The 15,342-nt window shown below is 42.0% G+C and overlaps 1 protein-coding gene across 1 annotated transcript in view; it reads left to right on the top strand.

Annotated features, from left to right (window-relative positions):
- SORCS3 (sortilin related VPS10 domain containing receptor 3) overlaps window positions 1-15,342 on the top strand; it is a 689,619-nt gene that overhangs the window by 593,203 nt on the left and 81,074 nt on the right. Inside the window, exons 14-15 of the mRNA XM_004700938.4 lie at window positions 745-836; window positions 13,518-13,625. Of these exons, the coding sequence (XP_004700995.2) occupies window positions 745-836; window positions 13,518-13,625 (200 nt within the window). The remainder of the gene's footprint in view (window positions 1-744; window positions 837-13,517; window positions 13,626-15,342) is intronic.

Below are 15,342 nucleotides of genomic sequence, written 5' to 3'. Positions count from 1 at the left end.
TCTGACCTCCTCTTAACTCAGAGCCTTGCATCATCATAGGTGCTTAGAAAATTCCTATGGGTGGATGGATGGGTGAATGAGTCAATGTCTAACTGAGTGAATGAGTGATTGAATGGATAGTCAGGGAATTGACAGATGGATGAATCAACTAATGAATAAATTTAAGTCCCTAGAAGCACTATAATCCAATAAACATTTAGAGTAAGAAATCACAGACAACATACTTAGGTCTTCACCCAACTTGCAGGAAAATGTAGGAGGTGGTAGCAAAGTCTAGAAACATGGTCATTGTGTTCTATAATGTCAAGGGAAATGATCTTACAAGTTTCTATATAATTAACAATCAACATGGTAAGGCACAGACAAGTTACATGTTAACAGATATTTGAATTGATATTCAGAGGGTTATTGGTAGTAGTTTATTAGACTGAAAGACAGAGAAGCTTCTTTGAAGTTATAGTTTCTTTCGGGTCATCTAGTTGACCACGCACCTTCCTGTAGTACATTTCATGGTACTAGGAGAGAGAGGTCTGGAAATGCCATCAACATTACCTGGGGAATGTTATTTATTTTCTTCCTGTCCATTTCCTCATTTCTCCAATCGGGGTAATGATACTTATCATGATCAGTAGTGTTGTTGAAGGAGCGGAACCTAGATAAAACCATTTGTGGGAAAGTCTTGGTAAACTGCCAGCACTATGCCAATGTAAGGTGTTGCTAAGACTGTTGCTGTTGTTGTTGCAGATCTTTGATGAAGAGTACAATGTCTGGTTCCTAGACTGGGGTGGCGCCCTCGTGGCCATGAAACACACACCTCTGCCAGTCAGGCATTTGTGGTAAGGACAGCTCCCTATTATTGAACAGCTTTTGTTAGTGGAGACATTGGGAAGAGCAATTCTGCATGAACTGGTACCATGTACCCATTTACTCACCCAAGTACACACCCATCCGCCATCCATTTAATGATCATCACATCATTTAACTCTTAGGCAGTAGGATTAAGCCAGATCATTGAAATGGGGAAAAACAATGAGGAAGCTGTAGTAGTAGTAACGGGTGGGCAGATAAGAAGAGGAAGGACTTGCAATTTTAAAAAGTCAAGTTTTGTCGGAGTCCAGATGGTGTCCAGGTAGAATCACCTGCCTGGTACTCCTGTTGCTAGACCCGAAAATTAGGAGCTAGGCATGGGAAGCAAGTCCATGGAGAAAGCAACTGGATTAAAGGTTCCAGGGGGACTGAGGTGGAGGAGGAGGCAGGGGAAGGGGATGGTGAGCAAATAACACCATAGACAGGGGAAGAATTAGGGAATTAAAATCAACAATGAGGAGGAAATAGAGATCCTGGGGGTGTTTGAAGAACAGCAATCTAGCTGAGAGGAATTACTGAGAGGCAGAAGAAGGTTGATCATGATGGTAGGGCAGGAGGAAGTTAAAAGGAAAGATGTAGGAAGCAAAGCTATGGATAGAAGTATAAACTTAGTTGTGCACTTATGTCAATATATTAATTCATAAAACTAGAGGTATTGGCATAGGTTCATATATTTATATGGCAATACATTGAGGAAGTGGGCAGACTATGGGCCTCTGCTCAAGCCCTCCCTCAATGCAAGAACACTTTGTTCTAACTACCTGGCATTCTGTGATGCTCACCCTCCTGTCACAATTGCTAAAGACAAAATAAGTGCACAAGCAAATGTGATGAAGAAAGCTGAAGATTCCCGGCTATCAAAAGATATAGCATCTGGGGTCTTAAAGGCTTGAAGTTAAACAAGCGGCCATCTAGCTGAGAAGCATCAGGCCTACATGGAAGAAGCATACGAGCCTGTGAGATCATGAGTTGTTGACAGGATCAGGAAACAGGCATCAGTAGACCCAGAACAATCAAGCAAAAACACATAGTTGAGAACGTGGGGTCAGAGCAGAGACCCAAAACCCATCAGTAGACAATGGGACATTGCCTCACAGAAGGGTCATAAGAAGGGATGAGTCAAACAGGGTGCAGTATAGCACCGATGAAACACACAATATTCCTCTGGTTCTTTGAGGCTTCCTAGCCTCCTGCTATCCTGACCCCATTCCTGCCTTTCACTGTGGGCTAGACCAGAGCATGTACAACAGGTACAGATAAGAACTCAGGACACATGGAATCCAGGTCAGATAAACTCTTCAGGAACAGAAATGGGAGTAGTGATACCAGGAGGGTAGTGGGGAGAGGAGGCGGGTAAGGGAGACCATGGTCAATGTAGGATATGAAGATAATCATAATTTATAATCGATGAAGGAGTCATGAGGGGGAGGGTACAAAGAGGTGCAGGTACCAAGGGCTCAGATAGAATGTAAATGTTTAGAAGATGATGATGGCAACATATGTACAAATGTGCTGGAGACAATGGACGTGTGGATTGTTAGAAGAGCTGTAAGAGCCCCCAATAAAATTATCTTAAAAACAACAAAGTAACAATCCAAGTTCAAGAATGCAAGATAAAGATGATGGAAATTTTTGAAAACTGGCCAGGGAGGCCAGGGAAAGTTTAGGTATATAGTGTGGAGGACGTATAGAATGCTCCTTAGTGAATAGGGGGAGGCGGAGGGTAGATGATCTAAAGTAAAGTCAGTGAGTGGATTAGCCATGGGCAGCAGGAGACTGAGTGTTAGTTGCCCTTTATTTTAGGAGACCATACCTTTTAGATAACGAGTTTTATTTGGAAGCATCAGCTTGGACGGCGATCGAGATCGGTACCAAACCCAAGCTACCTTGAGCTCCAAACCCAAATGTCAGCCACTTCAGTGAAGATTTAAGAAGGCTTGGCTCACTTTGGCCATCTATTTGGTGGGATCATCTTAAATCACCATTTTTGTAGGTCAAAATGGTCAAGTATTTTATATTTCCCATAACTCATATAAATTTGAATGGCTATACCTACTTACTATTATTATTTTGTAGAAAAATTATTGTGAAAATACACTTTACAAATGCATGGAGCCATTTGAAAGAAAAGTGCTGTACCCCACCCAAAGGTGCACTTGTAAAAGACCCCAGTGTCCCTGTTTACTAGCATTGAATGCCTGCTCATATGACTTTGGGGTTGTATCAAAACACCGGAATTGCTGGATATAAATAATTATCAAAGGATTATTGCATCCCATGCATTACTCGAAATGTGGTGAATTAAATTATTTATCTAATTTAATTCTTGAAATCACCCTATGTATGCACATACTGTTTCTGCTCCCCCATCCACTTATAATCCACTCCCTTCAACTAAAGGATCCGGGGGAGTGGTAGGTTACATATTGGGCTGTAACTGCTAGGTCAGCAGCTCAAAACCACCTAGAGAAAGATGAGGCTTTTCTCCCGTAAAGATTCACAATTTCAAAAGTCCAAAGGGGAAGTTCTGCTCTGTTCTGCATGGTCCTGATGAGTTGGAATCAACTCGACAGCAGTGGTTGTGTTGTTTGTTTATGTCTTGTTTTGCCCTCAAATAGATTCCAAGTAGCACTACTCTATGGGGTTTCAAAGGACATGAACCGCTACAGAAGTGGAAGATTGTCGTCTTTCTGCTTTGGAGTGGCTGGTGGGTTGAATGCTTAACATCTAGGCAGCCAGGGCTCCTTCTCCTCCACCCTTTTACAGTAACGTCAAAAAGGCAGACATACATACTCAACACCTTGGCTCGAGGATGCACAACTAGTGCCTGACGCACCAAGCGAAGTCTCTATCAAGAATACTCTTCTGCTTCATTTGCTCCTTTGCTGCATACGTTCACGGGCACAAAGAAGCGATGGGAGGGCCCTGTCCTGTGGGAACTCAGAGTCCAGCTGATGGGTTTGGGGAGTGTCCCCATCATTTGGCACTTAAGCCAGACCTGATAAGACATGCCGATGGTGTGCAGTGTTGGCATGCTGTGGCAGGATGGAATTCTGCTGAGTCTGTAAGGGTCTCTTCCTTTAATGGGAGGAATAATGATGGCAAATCCTTGGGATAAGGAAGTCAGGAATTGGAGGAGTGTGGGGAGGCATACAAGAGGACAGGAAGCTTCTAGCAAAGCCTGGCATGTGGGAAGTGTAGGGAGCGTTTAAAAGAGCCAATCTGTTAGAACCCAGAATGGGAGTGAAGAACGATGAGAAGGTCTCAGAATTCCTTCACCCCAGTGTAAGGGAGACCGATTGTGTCTGTGAGTATTCCTCTACCTTCAGGCTCCCTCTGTGCCCGTGGGGAAAGACCTGTTCATTTTGAGGACTAAATGGGACTTGGGTGCATGCAAACACCACTAGTCTTTTTTTTTAAATAATTTTACTGGGGGCTCTTACAGCTTTTATAACATTCCACTCATCAATTTTATCAGCATATTTGCCATCATCATTTCCAAAACATTTTCTTTCTACTTGAGCCTTTGGTATTATGCTCTTCTTTTCTCCCCTCCCTCCCCTTCCTCTCACCCTCCTGAATCCTTGATCAATTATATATTGTTGTTATTATTATTCCATATCTTACACTGTCCATTGTTTCCCTTCATCCACATTTTTGTTATTTGTCTTCTTCGGGGTGGGGCTGCTATGTATATCCAACTTTGTGATGGGTTCCCTCTTTCTCCTCCTTCTAATCTTCTTTAAAACTTTTTTTTTAAATGTGTTTGCTCATTAACCAAGGAGGCAACATTTTATAGTCCCTATTACTCTGTTCAAAAGAGGTGCAGTGGTGCAGTGAATGAGCACTGGACTGCGAACTGCAGGGTCAGTGGTTTGAATCCACCAGCCACTCCAACGTGAAAGATGAGGCAGTTGGATCCAGAGGCAGTTCTACTCTGTCCTCTTGGGTTGATATGAGTGAAAATTCACTTGGTACCCATGAGTTCGGTTTGGGGATTGGTATTAATGTGATCTAAAAACTAAAATCCTTGCCATTGAGTTTATTCCAATGCACCGCAAGTGTAGGGCATCATAGAACTGCCTTGATCGGGTTTCCAAGGCTGTAAATCTGTATGTAAGGAAACGACCTCATCTTCCTCCCAGGGAGTGGCTCCTGGTGGAGTTTAAGCTGCTAACCTTCCAGTGAACAGCCAGTGTTGACTCGGCACCACCAGGGCTCCTTCTGAGTGCTGAGTCTTGAGCCCTGTGTAAGTCTCCGTGAAACACTGGAGGAGGCAGACAAGCGGAGGGTAGTAGTGTCCAAGAGGGAGATCAAATGTAATCGTGGGGATTCTTGCCTGCAACTCTCTATGACGCCTGACCTGTCTGCCCATTCTCCTGGATTATTGGAGCCAGTGCAGGGAGTTCTCAAACTCACTGCCAGCGAACCCATCCCAACTCTCAGCAGCCCTGCAGAGCAGTCAAACTGCCCCTTTGGGCTGCTGAACCTTCACATCTTTACAGGAAGCGCTGGTGGGTTCAAGTGCTGACCTTTTGGTTAGCAGCTCAATTCCTAGCTGACAAGGCCCCCATGGGGTTTGTTTTGCAGGGGAAGGTGCATAGTTAACCCTTACTTAATGGTTGCTTTTTAGAGCCTTTGCCCAGAAAATGTTCTTGCTCTGAGGAAATGAGCTTGTTTTGCTTAGGAAGAAGACACTAGTTGTTCTTTTGGGGGATGAATGAAAGTGGAGGGAACATTTTTTACAGGGGGACTACATTTTGCTGAGGGACATAGGTTGGTCATGAACTTGACAAATCTTGGGTACTGTACATCTGACCTTCCAGGTTCTTCTACAATGCCTTCTCTCCAGGGACCTACTCACTTTCCCCAAAGACTTTTGTCTGGAAATTCCTGGAGGGGAATCATCCAAGGAAGAAACATTATTCACTAGCCACTCAGGATGTGCAATTAGGATCAAATCATGCCTAACAAAGTTATCAATGCAAAGTTTGAATTTTCCCTTGTTGCATGTAACATCTCTATTTTCTTTTCTTTCTTTTTTTTGGGTGTGTGTGTGTAAAAATATTTATATAACTCAGAAGAAATAACTTTATTCCTATTGAATTTCCTCTTCTAAGAATGACGATAATGATTATACTACCCTCCATTTGTCTGCCTCCTCCAATTTACAAAGGATGAAATGTGATTTTGCAAATTGAACTTGGGAGATGGCATTATCTTTATATAAAGGATGTTGACATTGTCATTTGTCATAAATGTTACAAATAGTTCCCTGAACTTGACTGTGACTTCTGCTTATTTATTGGCCTCTCTCTAAATACTGTTGTCTGAAAGACAAAAAAAAACAAAAACAGCAAATGGTTACAGACCAGCTTGGCAGCTCTTGGGTGGATGTGTAATAGGAAATAACAGCAGCAAGGACAGTGAAGCACTCATTCTGGATCCTCCCTTGGCCCCCTTTCTCAAAGGCTGAGTGAGTGTCAGGGCTTGACCATACCGTTCTCATCAGCATTTTCTTATAAAAACTGTTGCCTGATCCGGTCTCCTGCTTATGCTTGTGAGACTCAAAGACAAGTTCTCTATCAGGGGTGTCTAATTGAGTCACAACCTCCCAGGTAAACAAAGAACGCATGTTAAGTGATAGCAAGGCGAAGTAGTCAATTTCTTGTTATTTTCTGTTGTGGATCTCAAGCTTCCATTACGGCCAGTACCGATGTATGTGTGCATGGGGAAAAGGCAAGCGCCTCCCACTCTCAGGAGAGTGCCATGGCTCTCAGATGTAAATAATAGCTGCATTGCCTTTCTGAGAAAATAGGAGTCATAATTGAAAAGCAGAGGAGACTTTAGCTAACCTAACAAGCCGTGCGATTGCCAACAAATTGAAATGATAGGTACCTAGATGTGCAGGAAGGCAAAACAACATACAAATGAACCCTTCTATTTATGCCCATACATATCCGGATGCCTGCTTATTAAAATCGGAAGGCTGTTCCAGGTAAGCCAATATTGTGCTTGTCCCTTAGAAGATGAGCGTGAAGTGCACAATGGAGCCCGACAAATGCAGTGCTATATTGAAAACACACAATAAACAACTCTGGGTGGGCAGCTAGGCTGGGGTCCCATTGTTTGCTTAACCTTGACAGGCTGTCAGTGTCTCTTTTTAATGGGATGTTCTTAGAACCAAAGGACTTCTGGGCTCTTTTGTTCTCCTTTACAATGATCCTTCATGGTGCACATGGCTAAGCGCTTGACTGCCAATCAAAAGGCAGACAATTCAAACTCACCAGCTGCTCTGAGGGAGGAACACATAGCAGCCTGCTTCTTCCAAGCCGGCAGACCCAGAAGCCCTCGGTGCGGTTCCACTCTGTCTTCTAGGGCCATGGTGCTGGACTTGACTTCATAGCAATAGGTTTGGTGTTTTGGTTTGTTTTTTCCATTAGAGGAGTTGGGCACTAGAGTTCCGTTCAGAGAAACATTTCTGCGGACACAATAGTTCCAGAGATACATATCTCTGAGAGGCCAAAGAACGTGTGCTCTTTTGAAGAACTTCCAGGTGGTTAAGCCTCATAGATTTGGAATTTAAAAAAAAATGAAGCTACACAACTGACCAGAGGTAGGAAATTTGACACTTAATAGCCATCATAGTTCCTTGCCCTGCAGGCTTCAGGTAGGAGAGACATGAGGAGGTCCAGTGTTGTCGGTGGAGGGGTGTTATCTGCATGTGATCTCTCATCTCTGTCATATCTCTGTCCTATAAAATCAGGGATGTGTGCAATAGGAAGGGTCTTAGACATCATGCAATCTTGCCTGTATACATACTTCTGTGACACTCATCTGCTTTATCAGGATTCCATGCAAATCACTCACTGCCACTGAGTACTGGCCAAACCCCAAGAGCCCAAGACAGTCAGTTCCCAATTTGTATAAACAACCTTAGTTGTTAGAAAGCTTGTCTTTCATGCTGAGCTATAATGAATCTACTTGTAATTTCTGCCCCTTGATTCATGTTTTGCTGCCTGGATCTATGCGGAATACATTGGCTCCAGATTGGAGCATAATTCTGAGAATCATACAACTGGAAAGAACCTCGGGAGACTTCTTTGCCTAGCCTTTTTATGCTCTGAAAAATGAATATACATGCCACTCAAATGCCACAGATTTCATCCATTTGTATATTGACTTTTCATATTTTTGAGCCTCTATTATTTATTCAGCATTAATACAGAGGCATAAATGAACAGGAAAAAATGCATGGGAGTTTACATTATTAGACTCAACGATTTGACTCTTTAGAAGAGTCACAAGAATGGAATTTTCCCCCCTCCTTATTCTTCCTTTTAATTAAATTGATTTCACCATGTAGCTAACTATGTTCTCTTTGGTTTCACTCCTGGACATTACCCATTTTTCAATAGTCAATAAGTGTTACTGTTACTGTTAGGGGTCATTGATTAGATTCTGGCTCATAACTGCCCCATGCAAGACTGTAAAACGGCCCCTTGGTTTTCTAGGCTTCACCTTTACAGTATCATGTCATTCTCCCACAGAGCCATTGGGTGGGTTCCCCTTACTAGAAACTATTTAATTTTGGAATCGGCAAAGAACCAAGATCCTTTTCAAGTTGAGTTTAGTAGCTAATTCCTCCAGCTTTGGAATGTTTTCTTTCTTTCTTAATCCAAAATATCATGCTATCAATTGACGTTATGTTATAAAATGGCTTCCAAATGTACATCACACGCCTCAAAAATCTAGAGAGAGCCACCCACCGGTTACCTTGACAGTGTCACAATATGGGGAGGTACAAAGCACCTAAATCTTGGCAGGACTGAAATAGGAATAAAGTTTATTTTCTTCTTTTCACACCCCTCTATCAGTTTGCTCTCCACTTAAGCCCCATCCTTGCTTCTAAGGAACACTTGGGCTGTACTTTTTCTAAGACAGATTAGTTTCCCCTTTTAATCGTCCATGCCACTTTCAATAGTAGTCTCCAGCACCAGTTCAAATGTGTTCATTCTTCTTTGGGCTTTCTTATGTACAACTTCCACATGGACACGAAGCAATGGGAAATGCCACGATGTAAGTCAGGCACACCTTAGTCCTTAAAATTACATCCGTTGTTTTCAATACTCTAAAAAGATCTTATGCAGCCGATTTACCCAAATGAAACACATCGTTTGATCTCTTGACTGTGACTTCCATGAGCATTGATTGTGGATCCAGGCAAGACAAAATCCTTAACAGCTTTAGTAATACACACACACACACACACACACACACACGAGCGGGTTACCCCCCAACTTTAGTAATACACACACACACACACACACACATGAGAGGGTTACCCCCCTTTAAAAAATGGATTTTTAAAAATATATATATGTATTTAAATTTTTTTTACAGAACAATCTAGTCACCTTCAAAGTACTCTTCATTACACTTAATATATCTGTCAAGTCTGTGATTCCATTCTTGGAAACGTTTTTCAAACTCATCTGTTTGGAGGGCTAACAGCACCTCCCTCATTTTTTTCGTCACCTCTTCTACATCGTCACATCACTGTTCTTCCCCTCTTCATCCTCAGAAACAAAAAGAAGTCAGTCACATGGAAACAGGTCAGGTCAGTAAGGTGCGTGGAGCAAGAGAGGCATGCTGTTTCTTGCCAAAACCTGGTGCAGTGAGAGGACTGCATGAGCAGCTGCATTGTCGTAGTGGCAAAACAAGTCCCCCATATGCCGCATATCTGGCCATTTTTGTCACATTGTTATGCAATCTTTTCAGAATCTCTAAATAGAAAGCTTGATTAATGGTCTGACCTGGTGGAATGAACTCCAAATATACTGTCATTATTTTCGCTTGTTCAAGAAGTTGGCAGATGTCCAAAATGAGGTTTGTCATCAATCGACATTTCACCTTTTTGAAATGAGAAAACGACTCGTACACTTGTTTTCCCCATAGTGTTTTCTTTGAAAGATGTGTTCAACATCAGAACAGTTTCTGCAGCATTTTTCTGAGCAGGAAACAAAATTTCCTAGCCACAAGCTGTTCTCTTAAATTAGCCAATTCCAAAAAATGAGTTTCAAGTGAAACTGTTCAAATTCACTGTGACCAGAGAGAACCTTCCCACGTGATGCCACTGGGTGCACTAACTCAGACAGAGTTGCTTGATGCTTGCCTAGGGGAAAAATGCATACTACGAAAGCTCCACCCTGAGGAGCTTTGTCCCCTTTGGGGGAGGTACTCCCTCATATACGTTCACTGAAATATATTCACTTCACCTTTATAAATCATCCAACATTTTCCATCTCTGTCTACTCCACTGTAAACTTTTCTCCAATCCCTGTCTTCTGCTTGATTACTTACAATCACCTCATCTCTTTGTACCCTCTTTGGATCTGAGCAATACTTTCACTATTGAGAAATAATGCTATTTTTAAATTTTTGAATCAAATCATCTCCCATTTCAATTCCAGGAGAGGGCCTTTAGGGTATGATTTTTTTTTTCTAATTCCATTTTCTTTATTTCATATTCTTTCCCACAAAATTTCAACCACTGGCCATCTTTGTGTTCTTCCCCAGTAGCAATTTCATTTTACAACAAATCCTCCTTGGAAATGACTTTCCTCTTGATCTTTGCAACCTAGGTGATTTCAAGAGTTAATGTGTTTGGCTGCTAACCAAAAGGATGAAGATTTGAGTCCATCCAGAGTGACTCAAAAGAATGGTCTGGTGCTCCATTTCGAAACAAAAGCCAGTGAAAATTCTGAAAAATTTAGTTCCACTCTGCACATTGGTTTGCCATGCATTGGAATTGCTTGTGTGTGTTTTTTTTATTATTATAAGATGTTCCTGGGTTACAAATAGATCTGTCCCTAAATAGGTCTTTATGTCTTTAAGTGGAATTTGTAGGTATATTTCTTATTTTGTCCTATTTTAGTGCAAGAAAAGGCTTGACGCTTTTTTCAGTGCATGTCTGGCAAATCAAAGCCTTTGTGATTAAGGATTTATTGTGAGTTGAAGTAGGTTCAGTTGTTTCAAACTGAGGGCAAGTATACATAATATTAAAGGGCAAGTAGTAGTTATCCCTACATTTGAGTTTGTAAATAACTGGGCATTATTTACATTGACCATCCTACAGATTTAAGTTTTATATAGGGGCCTAATAAATTCCCATTTCCCTTATCTTGAATATCAATTAGCCATTGAACTGAGGAGGATGGAGGTAGATGCTTCAGGGATTTCATTCCATATGAATTTACTTCAAAGCGTTTTAAAATGCCTACTCTTCACAATTTTTCAATTGTCTTATATAAGCAAAAGCTGGACAATGAATAAAGAAGATAAAATAAGACTGGATGCTTTGAAGTATGGCACTAGAAAATAATATCAAATGTACTTTGGACCTGACTGCTAGAAGAATAAAGAAATCTATATTTGGAAGTACATCCAGAATGCTCCTTAGAAGTGAGGATGGTGAGATTTCTGTCGCACTTACTTTGGACATGCTATTAGGAAGGACCGATCCCTTGTGAAAGACGTGAGGCTTGGTAGAGAATCAGCAGGGGAACAAAGTGGAAGACTCAAGATGAGTTGGATCGACCCAGAGGCTGGAACAATGGACTCAAAAGTCACATTTGTAAGGTTGACGCGGAACTAGGCCGAGTTTTGCTCTGCTGTTTGTAGGGTGTAGGAGAAAGATGAGGTTTTCGATGCCTGTAGAGGTCCAGTCTGGGAAACCCACGGTGGCAGCTGTACCCTGTCCTCATAGGGTTATTATGAGTTGGAATGGACTCAATAGCACTGTGGGTTTTCTGTTTGTTTGTCTCCATTTTTCTGTTTGGGGTACATAGTGTTGCTATGAGTTGGAACAAATTAGATAGCAACTAACACTAGTCCCCTAAAGAAAGAGCATCCAGAAACAGCAGCATTTCAGTCACACAAGCGACTGCATTTTCTAATGGAGTAATTTTGGGAGTCCCTTTAAAGAGTCTTACTTTTAACATTTCCTCAGCCTGAGATATTTAAGTCTTGGAAACTAAGAGTTCCAGAGAGTCACCCAACTAGAATATTCCAGTGCTTCAAATAATGTATTTACCATACATGAGCTTCACGTGATTCAATGCTCACCCTAGCTCAGGACCCTCATGCTTGCACTTAGCTTTATCAACCTTGGGCTTTGGTGATGCGTCTGCTACATTTCTTACCTGGACCTGGATGGTTCTGGTTTTGTTGTTCTTGTTGTTCCGCTAGGTGCTTGCTAATTCTTCCATTTTGACTTGATTCAGTACATGCAGCAGGCTCTTAATTTCTACCTTTATTCTTTTCATCTTGAATTTATCTTTGGTTTAGACTCTCCAGCTTCAGGCTGGAACTGTGTGATAGTCCAATCCTTTCTACTCTTAGGGCATCTCCATTTCCTCAGACAGTGACTATCCTTTGTCCTGTCTAATCGTGGTAGTTTTAGGAAGGTTCCTTATTTCCTGGGGTGCTGTGGAACTACAGCTTTTCTCAGCTAGTGCTAATTATTGATCCTCATTAATAAAGAAGTTCTGAGTATTAGAAAAAGAGATGAAGGCTTCATTTTACCTTACCTTGTGCCTGTCAACACAACAACCATTATTTCTAAAGTCTCTTTCTCAGACACACACACACACAATTCCATTTGTCCAAGAACTTTTTAAAGTTTCCTTGAACTTTATGTGATGGTAAGGAGTCATTTAAAGAATATCATACACCTGACCCCTGAACTTCTACCAATACTTTGTATTGGGGATTCAAGATAAATTAAGAAGCCATTGCTTAATATGAGAGGAGAAGGCCTGGGTATTGTAGCAGCATATAAAAGAGGGTCCTAATCCTGAGTGGTAGAATCAGAGAAAGGATGATGCAATTGTGTATTTTAGGGAAGAAAGTGTTAGAATGCTGTTTGGCCTGTGTCTCTCGGTTTAATCAGGAGCAGACATGTACCAGTTACTATGAAGGACGGAAAGAAAGCAAGCACTCAGAATGGCTCAAGGCGGCACCAGAGGAGCAGCCCTCTAAAGAGTTTCAGGTGCTGTAGCCACAAAGTGCCAGGCTTTCCTCTGGCTGTTGGATGAATGGTGGCAGGGTGTTGCCCAGAATATCTCACTCAATGCCCATCCCTAAAAGCCCCTTAAAATGGCATCAGGAGCGAAAGTGATCCTAACATCCATTCTGAACAAATAGGAAATTGCTTTTTTTAAGGTTTGATCTCAAAGACACACATACCTCCTCCCATAGGGTACACCCCACAATACTCAATTTATCTGTGTCAGAAACTCCAAGGGCTGAATTGATTGTGCTGTAAATTGAACCTCCAGTTCCACTCTGAGTACTTGAAATGTGACACTCCATCCACTAAGCCCTCCTGCTGGGGCTGTTTTTCCCCAATTCTAATATGTTGAGAGCTTTCAGCAGTAGCTTTGGTGCTGTGTCTGCCTGGACCAGGAAATGCAGTGTTGATCACATCTCATAATAATAGGAGGGAGATGTTGAAGATTAATGCCTTTTGATAATCCAAACTGCCAGCAAGCAAGCTACAGAAGAGAATTTAATAACCTGAAAAATGGTGGCAAAGGAGCCTGGTTTGATTTTCAGCTGTCTTTTCCCTGTACTTGTTTCCAACCCAGGGTGAGTTTTGACGAGGGCCACTCCTGGGACAAGTACGGTTTCACTTCGGTCCCTCTCTTCGTTGACGGGGCTCTGGTGGAGGCAGGAGTTGAGACCCAGATTATGACGTGAGTACTTCCTTCGTTATGATAGAAAGGCCCCCAGATACCTTGGTCCTCTTTCCTCAGAGCACACGGATTTTTTCCCCCTACAAACCCTCAACAATGGCCTTTCAGTCTCTGGATCCGAGTCTCCTCATCCCTAGAATGGCAATATTTACATTTGCACCTACTAACTCAAAAGACGACGGACACAATTAGAAAGTTAAGATTTCTGATCGCATGTACGGCATTGTAACAAATCTCCGTTGATCCCAAACTCAGCCAGAGAACTTAAGTCTTTAGATGTGCATCGTTCTTTTCCAAACAGGGGCGTTAGGGAAGAGCGGAGCCAGTCAGCATTCGATCATTGAAATCAAGCCGTGTTTCTAAGGGAAGGCACTAGAGCAATCGGTGACACACACAGGCCCAGAAACCACCCCGCTGTTCAATTGTTGCTCCAGCGCAGATGAACTTGCGGTGAAGTTTTGTCAACTGCTCTTTACAGGGAGAGTAGATGGTCAAGGGGTAGATCTTAAAAGTATAAGAGTCTTGAATTATTTTCTGAATATAAATTTCCAATCATTAAATGTTGGCTACCTGTTTGTATATGTGTACACACGTGTGTGTATAAGGGGGCATAAAAAGGAGGCTCTTGTAACTGTACCAACCAATACTATGTCCCACCTTCAGTTCCCTGGAAGATCTGCCTTTAATTCTTCACTGGACCCCATAAAGGGACAAAATGTAGAGAATTTTTGGTTTGTGAGGTTGGTACTAAGGAGTTTACAAGATGTTTCTGTGATGGTTTGGGGGAAAGGCATGGTCCTCTTACACAATAAAACCCTAGTTTCCTTTTGTGTTTGTTTTCAACAGGTTGAATCAGTCTTTTCTCAATATACTAATGAGGGACCAATAGGGGGCAAATGCCTCATCCCTATGTTGTATATTTACAATGGAGTCGTTTTATTCAAAGTCTTTTTCTAGCTCCACTGGCCTCAACTGGACCACATTGTCCCATCCCTCCACGTCCATACTCCTATCTGGCGGTGGACTGATCGCTGGGATGGCAGAAAGAACATAGATCTGTAGATTAGATAGCTAGATAGAGTGTACATGAAGGGCTTCCAAGGCTCATGAAACATTTCATTGTTTTTTAATTCAATTTTTTGTTCTTTAAAAAAATTTAACTTATTATTGTCAATTGGGTTATGATATACACAGCAGATGATCAATTTTTCATTCAAAAATTTATATGCATGTGTTTCGTCTCATTGATAGCAATCCTTATGTAGCATCATGGATCCCACTTCCTCCCTGGATTTCCAAGCCTCCTTTCCGACCTCTGCTGAGCTTTGCCCTTGGGGAAGGGTGGATCTCAAACGGTCTGGAAGCTAAGATGTGCGTGCTTCCCTACTGCCAGTTTTCCCCAGTTAGGGGAACAATAAGAGGTCTGCCTATTATTTGGCTGAAAATTGTGCTATTGGGCGTGAGTCCATTTCCAGAACTGAATGGTGTCTAAGAATTCTAGTCGCAGGGGTTCCCCCAGCAAGCCTGGTGATTTTATGAGTTTGAGTTTTTTTCCACGTTTTTTCTCTCACACTACCCAGGGTCTTTTAACTTGACCTCCTCTTAGAGAAGGTGCTTGTGGTTGCTGAGCACCATCTAGTCCTTCTGGTCTCCATGTGGTAGATGCTGATGTTCTCATGCTCCATTGAACTCAAGGTTTCCCACATATCTTTTTTTT

The sequence above is a fragment of the Echinops telfairi genome, unplaced genomic scaffold, assembly GCF_000313985.2.
Source record: "Echinops telfairi isolate 266 unplaced genomic scaffold, ASM31398v2 ScPeMD7_70;HRSCAF=299, whole genome shotgun sequence".
NCBI classification, from domain to species: domain Eukaryota; kingdom Metazoa; phylum Chordata; class Mammalia; order Afrosoricida; family Tenrecidae; genus Echinops; species Echinops telfairi.
This window is presented reverse-complemented; position numbering and strand designations above follow the sequence as displayed.